This window comes from Tetrao urogallus, assembly GCF_951394365.1.
Source record: "Tetrao urogallus genome assembly, chromosome: 3".
In the NCBI taxonomy this organism is placed as follows: domain Eukaryota; kingdom Metazoa; phylum Chordata; class Aves; order Galliformes; family Phasianidae; genus Tetrao; species Tetrao urogallus.
This window is the reverse complement of record NC_136815.1, coordinates 62,913,688-62,933,688: the sequence shown is the minus strand read 5'-3', so window position 1 is coordinate 62,933,688 and position 20,001 is coordinate 62,913,688. Positions and strand designations below refer to the sequence as shown.

At 36.3% G+C, this 20,001-nt stretch overlaps 1 protein-coding gene across 1 annotated transcript in view; it reads right to left on the bottom strand.

Annotated features, from left to right (window-relative positions):
• The window catches only part of MOCOS (molybdenum cofactor sulfurase), a gene marked incomplete at both ends in the record, with an annotated part of 204,884 nt that overhangs the window by 45,060 nt on the left and 139,823 nt on the right, over window positions 1-20,001 (bottom strand). The window contains one exon of the mRNA XM_079533631.1: window positions 2,141-2,340. Within this exon, the coding sequence (XP_079389757.1) occupies window positions 2,141-2,340 (200 nt within the window). The remainder of the gene's footprint in view (window positions 1-2,140; window positions 2,341-20,001) is intronic.

The following is a 20,001-nucleotide window of genomic DNA, read 5'->3' as shown; positions in this document are numbered from 1 at the left end:
GGAAGACGAATAGAATTGGTTGGATGCCTGGTTATAAGTAATTAATTATAAATGGATATCATCCATAAAAGATAGGACATTCTGTCATTTCCCTTTTCATATACTAGCTGAAGTACATTTGGAGTCATTAGTTGGTACTCACCAGTAGGTATGTCAGACAGAAATGTCATCCAATTTTCCCTTTGTTAAAAATGTTTTCTGAGAGTCTTCTGAAACTCTGTTCTTCTAATTCCATTAGATGACATTTGGACTGACTAGTGAATCCATGAGAATGTGCAGATCATAGACATGAGCAAACTAGTGTACACCATTTCATTTCTAAACAAAATTAATAGATGTATTAGATCTAGTTTTAATTTGAATAAACCTATCTAATTTTAAAGACATATACAAGTAGTGCCACAGATATGAATGAAGATGAGATTACACCGTCACTTTGGTGAAGCTTGCTCTCTGTCATACAAATTTTCTTTGTCATCATAAAGAGAGAGTAGACATTTTTCCCCTGCATAACTGCTGTAAGATGTCTGTGAAAGAATTTAATTCCATAGGGAAGCCAATTATATATATCACACATGGTATAGCTTTGGAAATAATAGTGCTGCTTGTTAATTTCTGAAAGTCATTCAATTGCATGTTATTTTAATTTAAAAAAGTAATCCAACAGGCAGTGCAGATGTGACAAGTATGTATTTGAAAACCTTATAGTTCTTCATTCAATATACTCATGCCAGAAATAACGACAATGTGGTGAATAGTGCAATCCAGATGACACAGATCAATACAGAAGCTTTTTATGAGCACCCATTGCAGCCAACCGGCACAGTGAAGGCACAGGGCTATAAAATCACTGCTTATTTAAGGGTACAATTGTTTTTTTAAAAGTGAAACAGGCAAGAGTCATTTTTATTGTAAAATAGTGAAAATTGGAAGTGCAAATAGTGCCTTCCTTTTAACCAACGGACATAAGCAAAATCAGAATGCTGGCAGAGCGTTTTACTACCCCAGTAGTGTTAATGCCACTGTTTTTCTCTAAACACTGCAACACATACTCAGTATTGTATAAATGGCTAACTGATTCCTAAAGTGTGAAATTCTTGGAACTGAACTTTGGTGAATCTTTGAGATTGGCAATATAGCCCAGCAATTTTTAAAAGACATATAGAGAAAAGACCTCCATGTTCATCAGTGTGGTAAATGCTTTAGAAAGTTCACAAAACTCCAACTCTATTTGTCACGCTGCCAAGTAACTGTTTCACCTGCTTCACCTGTGTATACATGCATCTCCCCACATATTCTCATAGACATTTCTCGGTGTTCCCTTCCAAGAGCAATCCAACTACACAACTACTGCTTGCAGAGCTGCTATCAGTTATTGAAAGCTTTGAAAAAATCAAAGTCATTAACTTGATGTGTGGACTTATTCAAGAGACATGCAACAAACAGACTAACTGAACTAGAGCATTGTGCTTTTTCTGGCTTCTGTTGCTGATTAAGTGAGCTGTGTTACCCTATGTTACCCACTGTCTGCTTTTCCTACACTAGTGTAAGGTCATATAAAATTATGGCCAGTTTCTCACATGATAAACAAATACTGAAAAGTGGGAAAGTTTCACAAAATTTTGTTATCAATACTGAGAATAGCTGCTAGATAAAGACTAGAGAAAGTTACCGAGAAACACAGAGTTTAAAGAATTTCTGAACTGGAATATCATGTGTAGTCCTCATGTTGAATATTCAACTTTTAAATAAAAATACCCTAGTGGTTACTCAGTGCTTTCTCAGAAACATCACAATAACATAATTATTAGAAGCAAAAGGAGAAGTGAAACCAAACTGCTTTGCCTGTTTACATCCTGGTAAAACTGACAACTTTCAAACTTCTTATGTGTAGAGTATTAAATCACTGAGATATGTCCTTTGTTATCATGCACTTTGCATTGTGCTAGCATTACTTATGAGATTCTCTTTCCATTGCTTCAAAAAGGTGTGCATGTATTATGGAGAGCTATGAAGAAAGGAAACCGAAACCTCAGAGGAGACAACGACAGATAAAATATTTTCTTTAGGATAAATAACTCATTGCAAATACGCTTAAGATACAGACTGAACATTCTGTTAAGGGAAAAGAGGAACATACCTGTGAAAAGCCAATCACTTCTCCACTTTCATCGAGCACATTGAAATTAATGATTGGACCTTGGACATCTGGATTGCTGAAATCTGTGTCATTGTAAAGACGTACTACAGGTGCCCCGCTGGCATATTTTAGGGTAGACAGCACAGTATAGGTGTAGTGAGCTAACGCAAACGTATGCTGTTTTATTTTCTCCATTCCACCTGCAAAAAGAAAAGTGTGTGTACATATCAGATACCTTATTTTTATGAAAGTATTTTTCAAACAGAGTAAATGGTAGGCAACTAGCACAAAACCAGTATGCTTGGATTCTTTTAAATTAATGTACAGTTTGAAAATATTTATCTCCTCCTACAAAAGCTCCTGTTGCACTGCTTATCTACAATTGATCTGCTGTAGAAATCTAAAGTTACACTGACATGGATTCACAAGCATTACAACACCAGCATATAGTTCCGGCATATACACAGCACTAAAACCTTCTGGCACAATTAATTTGAAAAGCAGGCTTTGCTTCAGGTTTCCCTCTGCAGATGGTAGGAACGAGGTATCAACCCTTACACAGCACAGAAAGTAAACTGTTATGTCTAAGATAAAAATAATATTCTAAAAAAAATGATAAAATACAAGTCTCAGTCCACAAGCAATTAACTGAATATTGAAAAAAGTATTCTTCTAAGCCTGTTCCTTTTTTTTTTTTTTTTTTTTTTTTTTTAAACAAGAAAAAGGATGTTGTGAACACTTTACTGACAGCACCCATTCTACGTATTTGCTCTAGAGAAATTTTGCAGAAATGTTTTCACAGGACTTGTCCTGGAAAAAGCATAAAGAAGGAATATACTGTCATTCTTTGCTTCTTTATTTTTTCTACATAGAGCAGTTTGGAAAAGAGAACTGCACATATTTCCTAGCAGATGGAGACCTCTGCTACATCTCTGCTTTTTGAGAGAGTTGTATCTCGGTTAGATGTCCCAATCAAAATGACATCTTGTTCTCAGATATGCCATGCAATGACGTACCATGATCATATACAGTCTCTGGAATATTTTAATTCACTGCAGAAAGCTAAAACATAAGCTTCAGATACAAAACAAGTCATTTCAGGAGAATACATCTAATCCGAAAGGATGAGGCAGGTTGTTGTATTAGCCAGAATAAACCACTGACAAGAGAGCAGCTACTGGGTAGGAAAGTAAAGATCTCGTAAGTATAACAATATGATTTATTTAACAGTAATTTATCCACACAACAAGAAAAGCGTGAGTAATTTTCAAAATAATAACTGAAATCAGTGAATTTGCATCTAGATAATTAGACAGTAACAATATGATCTCAAACTATTTCAAGCAACACAGGCAGATTTCTGTATCCTAATGTTAAATCCAATCAACTTGCTACTGAAGACAGCTGAAGTTTCAGCTGAAAACCCAAAGACCTTTCAATTTCTCACCTTATTTGTTGCAGTATGATGGACCTACATCACATGGAAAAAAAGACATATTTTTTCTTCAAAAGCCTTATGAAGCATAATAGTATTTTTCTGCCCTGGATTTAGACCCAGAGAATTTTCTGTAATGATGAGTATCGTAGTTGAAGTACGTGAATATTTTTGATACGTTAAATGACGCTTGACATTTTCTTTTAATTTCTGTTTAAAACCACATATCTGTGAAACTCACACTTACATGCATATCATGTTTATACCTGAAAATCATTTTTATATTTGAATATCTGGAAACTTCTACTGTTTTATATAATTTACCTTGAACAGAAATCCTGTAATCTGCTTATTCACTTTGATATGTTTACGTGTAAAAGTCATATATTTGGATGTATAAGAAGGAAAGAATGAGATATCTTTCTGTCGAGATACAGAAAAATTACAGCACCATTTGTTAGTTCACTCTTCTTGACATTTCTGTATTGTGTGCTTTCTCCTTCAGGTAAGTACAGACAGCAGAGAGGAAAAGCACAAGAACAGATTAGATATGAGGAAGAAGTGTACACTTCTGGTGCTGAAGAATAATGAAGAGGAATAAAATATTTAATGAGATTCTAACTCATGAAGCACTTTCGAGGAGCATTGCCAGAAGCTAATCAGTACAGTTTCTAGATGTTAGCCACAATAAACTTGGCAAGCATGTCTAGAACACTTTGGTCCAAAAGACAATTTCTATTTTCATCATCTTCGAGACGAAAAGAATTGCCGAAATAAGAAATGTTCTCATCATTGTTTAACAGAAGTTAAGAGTGTTGGAAAAAAAAAAAAAGGCTATTTTCTAGCAATTGCCAGAAAGTAGCTGTCTTAAGAGAAGTGACTTACTTGTCAGCTTCTGAGATGTCTGTAATCTCCTGATTCAGAGCTTTTCCAAATTGGCAGGAATCTTTTAATGGAAGATTAAACTACTGTCATCGCTTCTCGTTGAAGAAACCTCTTATTCAGAAATTTCAGTCTCTCATTCACAGCAATCATCCTGCTATCATATCTACATTGTTTTCAGCCATTCTCTTTTAAAGTTGCTTAATCACATTTCCTTGTTCATTAGTGAGAAGCTGATGAGCCTCTTCATTATTTATTCTGACAAATCCAAATGCAGTACCCTGCAGTTGCTTTGCTGCCCTGTGATTGGAAAGAGGAAGCGGTGTTGCCAGGGTCCCATATTTTTAAGCAGCAGAATAGGTTGTGATTAGGTTTGCAATGTCAAAAGACCTGCAAAACAAATGCCAGCAATATGAAGTTTGTTCTGACTGAAAAAGGGACATATTTAGTAAATAGCTGTGATTTATTTTTATTTTGCTCAACAAAATCATCTCTACTATCTCCAGCATAAATTCTGTGCTTACCTCATCTCTCTCTACACACTAGATAAAGGAATATAAGGAAAACAAAAAAAAGACAGAACAAATCTTTGGTCTCCAGTGTGATCTAAGGACCTGCATTACTGCATATAGTCTCACATGTAGGATGACAAAAGTTCAATTCATTGCTCAGCTGAACCTGTGTGAGATAAGTGAGAAGATAATACGGTTTACTTGCCACTGATTAGCATACTGCATTCCTGCATTTTGCCTACCAGCTACACAGATATCTGGTTTTATATCCAGTTCCTTAGCTTTGAATACCTTGGAGACTCCCTTAGCTGCCTATCTGCGGCTAAAAGCAGTAGCACACCTTGAGCCTCTTGAAAGACTTACATCTTGGATAAACCATCCCAACTTCAACTTGAAAAGGTGATGGAAGGACTCAAATGCTTTGACTCTCTAACACTTTATGGATGTTAATTCTTACAGTGGCGTTGTTTCACTAAGATGAACTGCATCTGGTTCCTCCTGAGAATTATTCTAAATAAAGAACAATTTATGAGCTCGTTATTTTGGATCAGAATGAAATCTGATGTAGTCTAAAGTACATCAGATGAAGTCTATAATATTATTTACAGTATGTACGTGTAGAGACAAAACCAGCACCAAGGATGCTCACAGGGCACAATTTGCATTTAATAATGATTTCTTCCTTGATACAAATGTAAGGACTTTGCTGTGTAAATATAAACTCCGGCATTTCTGTGGGTTAATATGCCTCTTATTACTGTGTGTGTATGTTTTGACTTTATATCAAGCCAGACAGGATCATATCATTAATTCTCTCCCTAGTAACACATCAGTTTTCACATTATTTACTGCCATAATGAATGCCATACATTTTGCAGTAGCAAAATTACTGAGCAGAAAAGATTGACAAAAAACCTTTTACTTCTGTGCAGAAACTTCCTTGCCAAAGTGTTCTATTTAACCTATGAAGATGTTATTAAACCTAACATTACTGATGTACATCTGCAAACTACAGCATCCAGACAAGTTAGCACCATCTCAGACCTATCATTTCACTGTCCTTCAGCTTGGCTACCATCACAGAAAGCGGTACTGCTCCAGTTTGGACAGTTCAGAGTGCCAAGGATCCTCTTCTGCATATTTTGGTACGCTGTGGAATACTTCTAATGCTGGCTAGTCACTAGTACAAACAGTGTAGCAGGTGGCAGTCATGTGGAGAGCACATGATATTTGCAGGTGCTCATTGCAGGTGCTCATGTTTTTTCACATGGATATGGATCAAACCACACCTATACTGAGGTCTTCATCACCACCTCAGGGGACTTTTCACCAGATCTTGCTGCCCGTTAATGTTTTGAGATTTTTGGAAGGCTAAACAAAAATGTTTTCTTTCTTCTAAATATAATCAGAGAATAAACATTCCAGTAAACATTTCTTTCAGAATTGCATGTCTTCAAAGGCACCTCCCTTTGAAATACGTGTTTATCTGTCCAAAGACAGATCAGTTCATTCAAATCAGTAAAGCCTTATTTCTTGGAAAAGACCAAGTGTGGAAACTGCTGAGGTCCCATTCTGTCAAAATTCAGCAAGGCAGGAGATGAGAACATATTAATAAATTGCTTTTTCCTACTTTTTTCTTCTTGTTTTTGGAACTTGGAAAAGTCAAAAAGGAAAAGTCTCCAGGTCTCACTCATTTAGCTGACATCTGTGTGGTACTTTGAATTCAGTAGTGGCATGTCAGTAAATCACTCACAACTCAAGATCAGGCTTAATATTCCAAAAAGATTAATTCTAGATTAGAATCAAAGTATCTGACGCCTCAGAAAAGAAATCTGAAGAATAGTGTATTTAATTCAGAAACATGAACACGGGCAGAATAGTACAACTATACACTTCTGTTCCGTTTTGAGTGTAAAAAAAGATTATATCTAAAATAAATTCCCAATATTTAGAGAAGAAAAATAGACTTAACAATTTTATTCCAAGCAAATTTGATACAAGATTTGGATGTCAACAGGAATTTCTTTTTGTTTCCTCTATTAAACCTGGCATCCTTCCGTTTTCTAAGCTCTCACTGCTGGAGCAGTGACAAGGAACAAGTTTGCTAAGTAACAAAATTGACCGAGAGAGAACAATATTCCTTACCTTTCTTAGGTATGCACATGAGAGCACCCTAATACTGGGCAATTGATAGATAAATTTTCAATGTCACCTTTTTCTTTCATAGTGTGTGCGTATGTGCATATTCTTATTTGCAGAGACTATGGTACACGTTAATTTTCAGAAAGAGTAAGATAACTCACATTTAGAAGAGGGAAAGAAAACTGCATTCAAACTGTAAGACGTACAATTCTCACCAAGGTACTCTAAACCCACTGGCTGGCTTGCCTGATGATAACTTGTATTTGTACTGTCTCCGTCTGCCTATTATTATGTGCAAAATACAGTAAGGTTTTATTATTTCTAGTAGAATTTTATCTAATCAGAGAAATACGACATACACAGATGTCCAGTAAGTATCCAGTATAGAAGGGTTCAGATTTATAGTCCTGGTTTTGCATCACATAAATGGCAAACATTTAATGGCACACATTATAGAATGCTAATCTCCTCTATGAAACAATCAGAATTTCAGTAGCTCAAATGTTCAAATGTTAGTTCTTCCTGAAAGAACTGTAGACAGATAGGCATATGTCACTGTCTGTAAAAGATTTCAAATAAAGAGATTAAGATAAAGCAGAGACTGAAATTGAGCCTCTAGAATGAAAGCTCTGATGCTTAAGGCTGCACTCAGAAACCTCGGTGATATGCATCCAAATACATTTCTTATCTCTCTTATTATGAGAAATTAAATACCAGAGATAAAAAAGAAGGCAGCCATAAATCACATATGGTGTTATTTTTCCAATTTGCTGTGCAAAGAAAACATAGTTGAAGTTTAAGTGAACAAATTCTCTGATACTCCCGTAAATCCAAACTCACGTATATTTTGGATTAGAAAAAAATCGGTGTGACTCATTATTCTTCAGCATTACCTAACAGACAGTAATGAGGTAGAGAAAGGATGAGCTGGAATCTCATCAAACCAATGAGCAGGGAGTGAAACCAATAAATCCCAAACAAGACAGATCACCATGTGGAATTTGTGAGTCAACGTGCTAATGGAGCTGTGGAAACTGTAAATCCTGTCAAACAGTTGAACTACTTCCTTCCCTTCCTCCAAGAAGCTTCCATTTTCTATGTATAGAACTGAATGCCTCTGACTGAAGTCTGTCACCTATTTGTTCGCCCAAACAATGTCTTCTGAGAATGAACTGTGTAACGATTGCTTCATGTATCTCCTTTGCAAAGAATATATTCTAACCAGCTCTGGTTTTCAGCAATTCCACTTCAAACAAAATGCTGCAAACATGAAAATGAAATACTCACATGATAATCCAAACTCTACCCCTGAAGTGCAACCCTGAAATGTGATAAATATAGTTCTGCAAGAGTAAGCAACAATAATAAAATATAATCAGCTTAATAAGAAACCTCAATCACTTCTCTAGCAGGATTCCTACATTCATGAGGAAGAATTATACACATTCTGCCAGATTTTTTTTTCTGAATTACGAGAACAGCTGTCTAATTTAGGCCAAATCTAGCTATCACCTTCTTCTCAGAGCAAAGAGCAGTAAAGGCCTAGAGAAAAGATACATGAAAAATAAATGATGGAACTTCTAAAGCAGACACTATTGACAGTTTAAAGATTAAATAAACAGAATATAAATTAAAAATACATTAAAATGAGCATACAGCAACTGAAGCTGTCCAAGAGCAACTAAAAATCACTTTTGAAAATGTACTTACGGATATAAGGGCCCCTCATGAAACTTTGATACACTGACACTTCCTTGGAATCAACAGAACGGAGCTCTTGTAATACCATTTCAATACTGGTCATAAAAATTAGCAATTCTAGTTCATTAAAACTCTGCATAAAGCACTCTAAATGGTGTATCAGCAAATTCATAAAACCATCCATCATTCGCACTCACAGAAAATGTATAAGGCATGGAAAGATTGCAAAACCCTTATTCACACTGACTCACATGAACAGTTCAATCAACTTGATCTATAAAATATGTGCAATAAAAATTGATTTTAGGAATGCAAAGTGAGGTGGATCATGACCCTTTCTGCAAATGGGGCTACTACGTTTGTGAGCAAGAAGGAAAAAATGTGTCCCTAGATGTAGCCATCAGGACAAAGGAGGTGATTCTGATCCTCTGCCCTCATGAGTCCCTACCTCATGAGGTAGCAGCAGTACAGTTAGCTCAGGGGTCTCAGGATAAGAAGGACATAGATCTGTAAGAGAGGGTCCAGAGGAGGCCATGAAGATGATCAGAAGGCTGGAGCACTTCTCCTATAAAGCATAGTTGAAGGAATTGGACTTGTTCAGCCTGGAGAAGAGAAAGGCCCGGGGAGACCTCACTGCAGCCTTTCAATGCCTAAAGGGGACCTATAAGAAAGATGGAGAGGGACTCTTTTATCAGGAAGAGTAGTGACAGGACAAGGGATAAGGTTTTAAATTGAAAGCCTGCAGATTTATAATAAATACAAGGAAGAAATGCTTCATGATGAGGGTGGCGAGGCACTGGAACAGGAACTGTTCAAGGCCAGGTTGGATGGGGATCTGGAGCAACCCTGCATGTAGGATGGATGGTGAAGCTAGAAGATCTCAAAGGTTTCTTTGAACCCAAGCCATTTTATGATTCTACGATTTTCACTCCAAAAAAAAAAAAAAAAAAAAAGTATTTATGCAGGAACAGATTATAGCAACATTTTTTTAAAATAAATAAATATTAATATATATTTATATATATATAATATAATATAATATAATATAATTATATATATAAAATAATATAATAATATATTATATATATAATATTATATATATATAATATAATAAATATAAATAAATAAAAAATAAATAAAAAACATTTTTTTTGCATAACAACAACAACAACAACAAAAAAACACCAAAAACAAGCAGAAAAAAAAATTTTAGCCCTGAAACTATCGTCAATCTCACAAAATCAACATTCAGGCTAAAACTTTAGATGGACTGTAGGAACTCAGTTATGTGCTAACAGTGCACCCAAAATGGAGAGCTATGTTACACTTTCAACACTTCTAAATCCACAGAGAATTCAGTGGGTAATAAGGGGACCTTTTACTCTCTCAGCACTAATTCTTTGCATAATAGCTTAAATCCCTTTATTCTCCTCCTTCTCCCACACCATCTCAATAATTTAAGACTGTGGGAAGCTACTGTATAATCCTCTATTCAGAATGTTATACTGCAACCAAACATGAAACACATATTCGGTGTTTATCTTAATGAACAGAAGGCTCTTTGATGCCCCATCTCCCACTTCTTTCAAGCAGCTAATTCATGCCCTGTTTTTATATGGTGAGGGAAGCTAGAAGTCTTTGTTACGAATAAAACGAGCAGAACATTCTGAAAAAAGAAGCTCCTCATTTTCGAACATCATAATGAGAAGTATTTTGCTTTTTTTTAATTTCTTGGGAGTTGAATAAGAGAGAGGATATACATGCCAGCTGGCTGGCTCACTTTTAGTCTAAGTATTTTAATTACAGGTACAATTCAATTTAGGTTAACTGCTTGTTAGACTGAAAACTATCTAATAATTCAACTCTGCTCCAGGTAAGAGACATTTAATTTACTGTTTGCTTTTGTTTAGAGATTTCTTTTTTGACTGCATGCGTAGGGGAGGGGGCCTATTTTTTTCATGAGCCCAAACCATATTCTCAGCAGAGGAGATCATTTCAGGGTGATTTTTCAAACCAAATAGCCAGCAACATAAAAGAGGAGAGGCTTTCTTAAAGAGGCAGAATGTTATGCACACCTCATAGAAGCAGCACTTAAACTGGATCTCCAGAGCGCTGGATGAGATGAGCCCACTGAGGTTTTGGTAAGAACAACAGAACCATCCCTGAAAGTACAAATTTATGTGATATTTGTATTTTACCACTAAAGCCTTTATATCCCAAGGTTTTTCTCTGTCCAACAGAACAACATCTCCTTGTGATTCTGTCACCTGAAAGATTAAGTGCAAGAGAAACTTGTACCATAAAAGCATGTGTATTCTCCTGGTAGCTGTTAGAAACCTGAATGTAGCACACAGGTCTGTTTTCTGCTGTATTGTAAAAGTGGGTCTGTCCTTTGCTTAATGGAGCCTGATGCACACAATTCCTTGAAGTCAGCACAAGGAAGCTTTACTGCTGCTTCTTACCCAGCATTTTCAATTCAGAACATCTGGACTGCTAATGTAAGGCAAAACTGCAGTGCTGGGGATTTAGGAAACATTAAGATGGGGAAGTCAGTCATATGTTTTCAGGTAATAAGACTAATTCAGCACGAGCTTTATATTAAATAGTATTTACTTATTTACTTGAGTCAAGAGCAACCTTCTATTCACTTCAACATAGTAGGAAGAACAGCTTTCTCACCTTCTACTAAACCAGAAATTATAATACAATCAGGTCTGCCATTAAATACAATTCTTCCCTCAGACATCTTTTCTGGAAGACCCAGTGACCACTACTCCCTGAAGGTGCCATGAATATCAAGTAGCCCAGCAAATTTGTTCTTGATTTTTTTCTCCCCTACGGAGAAAGCTGCAAACCAATGAAAACAAACAGCTTGCATGAAAATTAAGTGGAATATAAAGAAATATTAAAAAAATTTTCCACAGGGGAAAATCCTCTCCCTCAGTGTCAAGTTAAAACATTCCACAAAACCAGACAACTTCTGTCTTTTTCTCCCTTAGATGGCAGATCCCAGACAAAAGCGTTACTACAACGTAAATCTATTCTCTTCCAAAGCTGACCATGCCAGTATTAGAGGAACAGTAGATCATCATATGCTCAAGACTATGCTAGTGGTTTGATAATTACCTTTCTATAGGTTTTCCATCGCGATTCCTTTAACATAACATTTCTAGAATCTCTTTGTGGATGAAACACTGTAGTGCCCAAGGCAACATATTGATTCCTATTCCAGGTTTTCCCTCTCTATTGGGTTGGACACATTCCCACTTTTGCTCTAGCAATCTCTGTTATGGCTGCCGGGGCAGAAAGCAGTGGGGATGCTCTATGTCTGCTCTTTACAGCTCACTGTTACTAATGCTCAACAGAGCTTGTTCATCACAGCAATACAGGAAATATCACAGGTTTATTCAACTAAACGAAGAAATTATACATAGAAAAAGTCTCCAGTCAATAAGGATATGATTTTTACCAGGGATGAAATAAGAAAAAATACACTCTTTTTTCCCACTTTGCATCTGTAATCACCGGAAATATTCACAGTTGGTAAAATAAGCTCTACCATTAATACATCAAGTTCTTCCTTAATGAAATTTTGGATTTCTTGATTTTCATATGATTTTGTAATGCTTTGCCTTCTATTTTGCATTCTCAGAGTCAGTCTCTGCTGGGTAATGTTGTTAAAATAATAAATACCGTGGAAGAAACAGACAGTGTCACTCATGAGATAGAGGCAACACAGCAGTTACAATGAATTCTATGAACTGCTTTGACATTTTTGTGATTTGATGCCTTAATCATAAGGAAGCACACAGTCAATACTGAAAAGTACCCAGGATTCTTGGGTCTCATCCTAAGCTGAATTACACTGGGACCTGCCCCGAGGCTTTCTGAGGCAAATGCTGTTTTAATAAATGTCTGGATTAACACCACAAGCTAAGCAGTTCAGGAACCTCTGAATTCTTCAGTCTTCTACTGCCACTTTTGTGGCACTGCCAATGTCAATGGCATTAACTCCTCTTCACATCCCTTGCTGTGCTTGGGGGTACGTTTACCTTTACGTAATCATTTTTTTTCTGCCTGAATTTAGTAGGCTCAGATCTCTTGAAGTTATTGGCAAGGTGTGTGAGACAGTGAGATGTGTGAACACGCATAGTATTTCAAAGACTGTGAAAGAAAGAACTTTGCCATAACGCTGCTCAAAGGGCTACTTTGCCACAACACCACACATTCAACGCACAGATCTGAGCAGTGATGTTACTGTCCCAGTCTCATTTCTCAAGGGTTCATTCAATAACACGAGATACTACTACTTCTTAAATTACACCCACTGCTGTGGGATGCTCAGCAATAACCTCTGTAAGCCTGCACTTGTGCTTTCGTAAGGAGAATGGCCCGCAGTGTTGGCTGGAATAAATTAACTTTTGGCAGATTGTCATTATGTTGCTCATTCCTATGAGCTTCTGAAGTCTACTGCACACAAAACGCTGCACGCTCGCCAAGTTGTGGAACTGATAAACAATAACTGTGCTGGATATCTCTAGTTTTGTAAGAAAAGGGTAGATATGTTAATCAGTTACCAGTTCAGTGTGCAGATACTAAATAGACGACTGAAAAAGAAAATTGAAATAGAAAAAATGAATATTATAAAGTATTTTACTTTAGCTATTACTTCCTTCTAAAGACTGTGACTAGTGTGCTTCGTCCAGAATTAGCCTCTCTTGGTGTTACATCAGTTGTGATAAGCTGTGACACCATAAATCAGTTAGAAGCTGTGTTCAGAGCCAGTTCAAAAGAGCTGAAGTATTTCAAGACATGAGTAATTCTCACCCATACCACGTGCTGTCTCATGCTGTAAATCAAGATCTGCAGCAAACTGAGAAGCTGCCTCTTACAGCAGACTTACTGCAATAAGGTTAAAGAAAACACTGAGCCAAGCAAGGTATCAGTGAAGGACAAGTACTGCTGGCTCAGAGGGGCTGCTATCAAAGAGGAGAAGTGAGGCTGAAAGCACTCAGGAAGCCCTGGCCTCCTCGCAGGGCAACCCCTTAACACCTGAGCTCAGCACAAGTAAGGGAAGTGTGGGCTCCTGCTGGTGTGTTAGTGAGGGATTCTGCAGGCATGGTGCAAACACAGATAAAAAATGGCTTAAATTGCATTTTCCCTAGCATTTCTATTTCAAATAAGCAAAGCTATATAAAGAAAGGATCAGATCAAGGTGCCACATACAAATTTCCCTTTTCAGGTGAGGAAGAGAAGGCAAGATGGCAGCAGTTCCCTCTGGCCAAACATTTCCACTCACAAGGGTGTACAGCAGACCCACATTCACTTCTCTCTTCCCTTGAGGCTCATCACACTTTAAGCTGGTCACCAGGTATAACAATTAGACATCACATTTCACTTCCTAGTTTCCTCAGCTCTTAAGAACACTTTTTCTTACATTCTGACGAGGCTAAATGCTGTTCAGGCTGTTCCATGAGAACTATTCAGGCTGTTCTGTGAGATCTATTCCAAGATTTAAGAAGTTACAGAACACTGTCAGGGATTCTGTAAGGCAAACTTGGAAATGCAGATCCTTTTGTGTTTTCTGGCTGTTTTGTATTATTCGCTATACAGCTTTTTTTTTTTTTTTTTTTTGATGCTCATATTTGCCAAAGACACCTAGAATGAAGACAAAGACCCTTTCCATTATTCGACAAATGTAAATATACAGATTATAGACTGAGCTTTAGTGAGGAACAAAGGAATTTAAGGAAACAAATACACAGATAATCTTTGTTACTTTTTGTCATTCTTGTCCCACCAGTGAGAAGTGCAGTCATGACACCATGAATGAAAATTATGATCATGAAAAGATCTTCACATTTAAAGCATTATGAAATAATCTTTAGAAATAGTACAGATGGCAGTTATGCTCAACAGTCACTGAGTGCCATCACTGTGAGCAAAGAAAGTTGATGAAGCTTAGCTGAATGACCTTTACCTACACAGAGATGCTGCACAACATGAGATATGCAAATTCTGTAACATGAAGCAAATAATGCATTTATTATCTTGGTTTTCATTCAAAACAAGAGTTCCTTGAATTACAAAAATCAACTGTTAAAATAAATTTTTTAAATTTTGATTTAACAAGAGGTCCAGTAATGAGATTCAAATTAATAACAGCACTGAATATTTACAATTAGCCAAGATAATTCCTGAGGCAGTTTGAAATAGTAACAACGGGTACTAGTAGTCAGAGCATACACTGGGTACTGACATTCTTAGTTTTCCTTGTTAATACATTTGTCTTCAGCACATTACAGGACCTTCTAACCAGTCACAGAATGTGAATATAATATTTCTCCGCAGTACACATGGTTTTATTTATAACATAGAAAGAAGCAATTGACTTGTACTCATAAAAAATTGATTAGCTTCCCATATCTATAAAATTTCCTAAAATAAAGAATAACTAAGTAATCACAAAATATATTTGTAACTAATAGATGCTCATCTAGTACTGTTTTCTTTTCCATCTTGAAAGACAATTCAGTACATGAGTCATTTTGAATGTCTTCCAACACTGACTCCTTAGATACCCTTGCCTGGACTGGATCTTTCTAACCAAGCAGCTAAGAGCCCTGTTTCACAGTTGAAATAACTCAATCCTTTTAAAGATTATTACTGAGCCTATTTTGTTTATGAAGCAGTTACACCCTTTAGAATTAAGTTAGAACAGATATTACAGGCTGGCCATCCTTCTAATATTTCTAGAATCAATCTTTCTGGTCAGACACCAGGACTCTGGCGGTCTTAACTCTATAGAAGAGGATCTTACAGGACCTGTATCACACTACTGCAGTAGTTCTTGAGAGATGTAACACAGCAGCGATACAGGAAAAGCAGCTAGCTTTAGACTGATCAGGACTGCAGTGATTAATCAAACTGTTCAAATATTTGACTACAAACCTAAGAGGAAAATTTTGATAATTAAGAAGTGTGAATTCAAATGCATGGAAACACACTGCAGGTATCAAACATTAACGTGGGTGAATTTCATGCTGAACTAATAGATTCAGTTACCTTCCTGAAATTCATCTGACTTCTTGCTTGTGGCAGGATTTGGGAAAAAAGCAACAAGTAATGGATCAATCCAGTTTCATTTTACGAGCACAACAATAATAAAACAATATTTTGTGGATTCACAATTCTTCTAGTGGAATTCTGCACAGCTTTCCAAGGACCTCCACAGTCACTTTTAAGAGTTCAAGAACATGTTCAATGTTTATCATTATGACAGGAGCTTACTTGAGTAGTTTTCAACAAGTAAATGTTACTAAATCACTGAGACCAAAAAACAACTGCTGGCTCATCAGATTTGGTGTGTTCTATTCTAGAGCGTCCTGGCATGACACTGCTCTCAGAGGAAGCATTTATCAGATAACGTTAGCCTGAACAGTGTCATTGCATGTCCATATTTTCCTTTCATGTATTTCCCACTATGACACTCACTCAGAGCTTTTTCAATGAAAAAGCATCAGTGGCACAAAGCCCCAATGAAGAGAGATCAGAAAGATGTAAGACAAGCTGGTGTTCTGTGGCCATAGAAGATAGTCAATTTGAACATACTAGGAGAGACAGAGCAGTACTACATAGCAAGTCCCTTTTCAGTGCCTTGCTGAAATTCCAGTGATCTGGAACAGGCCTGGGAGTTTCTTTACTCTGGTCAGCAATTTTGCCTTTTCTTGTCTTCTCAAGAACTTTTAAGACCAGAGTATAAGAAAGCTTAGCATGTGACATAGCTCTCATTCTGTATTCTTTTTGACAGTACCATGCACTTGAAATGGCAAAATAGGAACACTTCAGCTACCCTGAACTCAGAATTGTAAAGGCAAAAGGAAAATGGTATAATTTGAGGGGTCAAGAACATTATACCATTGTGGTCCTGCTCAGAGTTCCAGAGATCCTAACGGTGAAATCAACGAACCAAAAAAAAAGTTTACTTCTTGACAAGCATTGCCACACATAGCCATTACAGCCCTTCTTTTCTTCCCTTCTTTCCCAGAATGATGCCATCAGGCTCAGTGTATGATTTTCTATAAAAACCTAGGTCCTTCTCTATCACAGCAGATAACAAGACATATTGGTAGCAAGGCAGCATGTTGATTATTTCTGATTAAAAAGACTCATGAAAGCTCACTTTGTTCAACAGCCAAAGTCTGCAATCACAATCTTCATTTTCTTCTACAACCTACAAAACTTTAACCCAACTCATACTCACATTTTCTTTTAACATATGATGAGTTCTAACATGACAGATTGATTTGTTTCCCACATCTTACCCCACTCTTTATCTACCCTCATTTCCATCATATTTTATGGATAATGAATGTGGATATATAGGATATGTTTATAATTTTATCTGAAGACACTTAAACAGAAGCTAAACACATCACTATAATTCTCTGCTGTTTTTGCTTTTTGACTATGCTGACATCAGTTTCCACCACAGTTTTTGTCCCTTGATCTACCCACACAGAAAAGACAAATGTGTGTGTCAAGGGCATCAGGAAGCTTAACATCAGCTGCAAGTAAGCCAGGTTCATCAGTAATGTATTCAGAGCTTATTAAAGCCGACAGGATCCTCTGCAGCTGTAAAGCTCTCCTGCAGTAATCAGCAAGAACATCTTTCGATACCCTACATACACGTTGCTGAAATGACGTCCAACCTTTTCAGAATGTTCTGAAATTCTACAGTGCTAACTGAATGTGCCCAACTTTGATTATTTCTTAATTTATTTTACTTTGCGGTGGCAACAGTGAGTATTTGACCCAAAGATAGAGGCCAGATCTGCCTGTTTCACAGAGCTGCTTGTTGAGCAGACATTTATTTAAAGTTCTGCCTGTCAGAACAGAATGATCTATTAGTACCACAAAATGGCATGATGCCCAGAGACAGACTTTCAGAATTTCTGCTTTCATGAACAGAAAGACATTTTCAAGACTGATTTATGAAAAAGAGAGCAAAATATATCTTACCAACCTCTTAACACAGACACAAAAATATATTGCTTTTAAACACCTACAGTGTTATTCAATTAATGGACTGGTATTGCTACTCTCAATTTATAAATTTCAATTTTTAAAGCTCTCAGCCTCTTTCTTCTACCCTTAGTTTGTCCCCTTCTAGTTCTCATGCTCCCTCTCTTTTTAACCTCCATCTTTGATAGATAATTAAAGGAAATCAGGAATGTTCTCTGGCAGTTACATGGAACTTTATTTTAAATAATGTACTCACTTTTCCCCTTAGGGCTGAGTTGCAGATATACAGAACTTGGAACGCTCTAAGGGCATGCTCATTTTTGTCAAAAAGCGATTAAATAAAATCCTCTCTTTTAGTTATATAATTGGAAGATAGCATTCTGCTTATTAAGAAACTACCACAGTGATATTTTTCAAACACCATATCAGGAAGGTAGTTGAAGAACCCAAATATGCCACCTAATGAAACCTCAAAGAAATGTCTATTTCAAAGAAATTCAAATGCCTACATATTTCATTTACAGTCAAACGTTTTCTGAATTCAGAAGTGCATGATGTTTTAAGTTGTGCATACAAAATACAACAAACTAAATAGCAAACAGCATGTCTAGATGTCTCAATAGAGTAATTTTTAGACTTTTTAATGTAAACCGTTATATTAAAAATAAACAGGTTTCAGTAAAACAGATTTCCCATGAGACAAATCTCCTGGGAAAATTATAATCAGGTCTAGTTTATTCCTCCCTCCCAGTCTGTTTGCTTGTTCCAAAGGCTGAACAAATTAAAGGGGAGAAAGCTGATTTATTTTTATTTTTACAACCATATTTAGAAACCTATACATTTAGGAAAAACTAGTAGAATGTAAGACATAATTAAGTTTTAGACATCTACAGTAGCACTTGCAAATTTTTGATTTTAAGGAGATATCCAGGACTTCAGAATTTCTTATTTTCTAGAAATAGCTCAAATTTGGCTTTATTTTATGGTATTTCTTTCTCTCTTAAAACACAGCTCTAGTGTTTATTAAGAGATAATAATGTCTCTATGTCTAAGATAAATTCAACTGATTCTTGGAAATGAGGAGTAGCATCCTCAAAACAGCACTGGAGAAAAAAAATTAATCTGATGGCTGGTCCATATACACACTCCCACACAGATATTTATGGTGATCAATAAAACAACATATGTTAAAAAGCCCAGCAATGAAAATCCTAAGGAATGTCTAATGAACAAAAAATGGGAGTTTTGTTAGTGAGATCTAGTGCAGAAAGGATCGTTTAGAAATTCATTTTCCAACGCGTATATTTAGATATGATCTGCCACAGTCTTAAGAAGTTTTGCATTGTATTTTTAAGCCTTCCTACACTGCAACTTGCACTGTTATAGTTCTGCCAAGAGCGCCTCTCTTTCTCTCAAGCCTCTCCATCTTTCTCTACTGATTCTGTTCTCCTGCCGATCTTTTCCAGACCTTCTATGTAGCAGCAGTAATGAGGCTGCTTTGCTTCTGTTTCTAACGCAGTATTAACAATACCCACAGATCATCTCCTCTCTGAACCTCACAAGCATTTTATGCATAAATACAACCAAAACCAGAGTTGGAGATCCTGCAAAACCAAGTCCATTCGTGTAAGTGCCACTAGATTTATTTATTCTTTTAGTGCAGTCAGAAAACCCAAAGATGTCCCTTGTAACTCTCTTAGTCATCACCTGAAATAAACATGTGTCAGTACACATTTTTTCCTGTTAAACATTGAAGCCTTGCCATAAGGATGGACCATGCAGAATTATTTATCTCATGTATTCCAAATACAATTCTTTTTTTTTTTTTAAAGAACAAATCATAATCAAGTTTTCAAACAAATAGGTTAAAAGTAATGACTATGTGGGTTCAAAAGTCACTTTTTCAAGCTTTTTATCAATCTCTGAGAAATCCATCCATCAAACTTAACCTTATTTTCTGCTGCACTTCCAAAAATTTCTTCACGCACCACACAACTACTTTAAACTCAGTCAAAATGCAGGCTATTAATTTCTTAAGATACTTATGGAGATTTTGTTGCATTCCTTTATTAATTTTCCCTTGTCTGTATTTTTTATTCCTACCTGGATTTCTTATTTATGCATTGCTAAAACTGTATTTTCACAATTCAGACATTTTCAAGTGG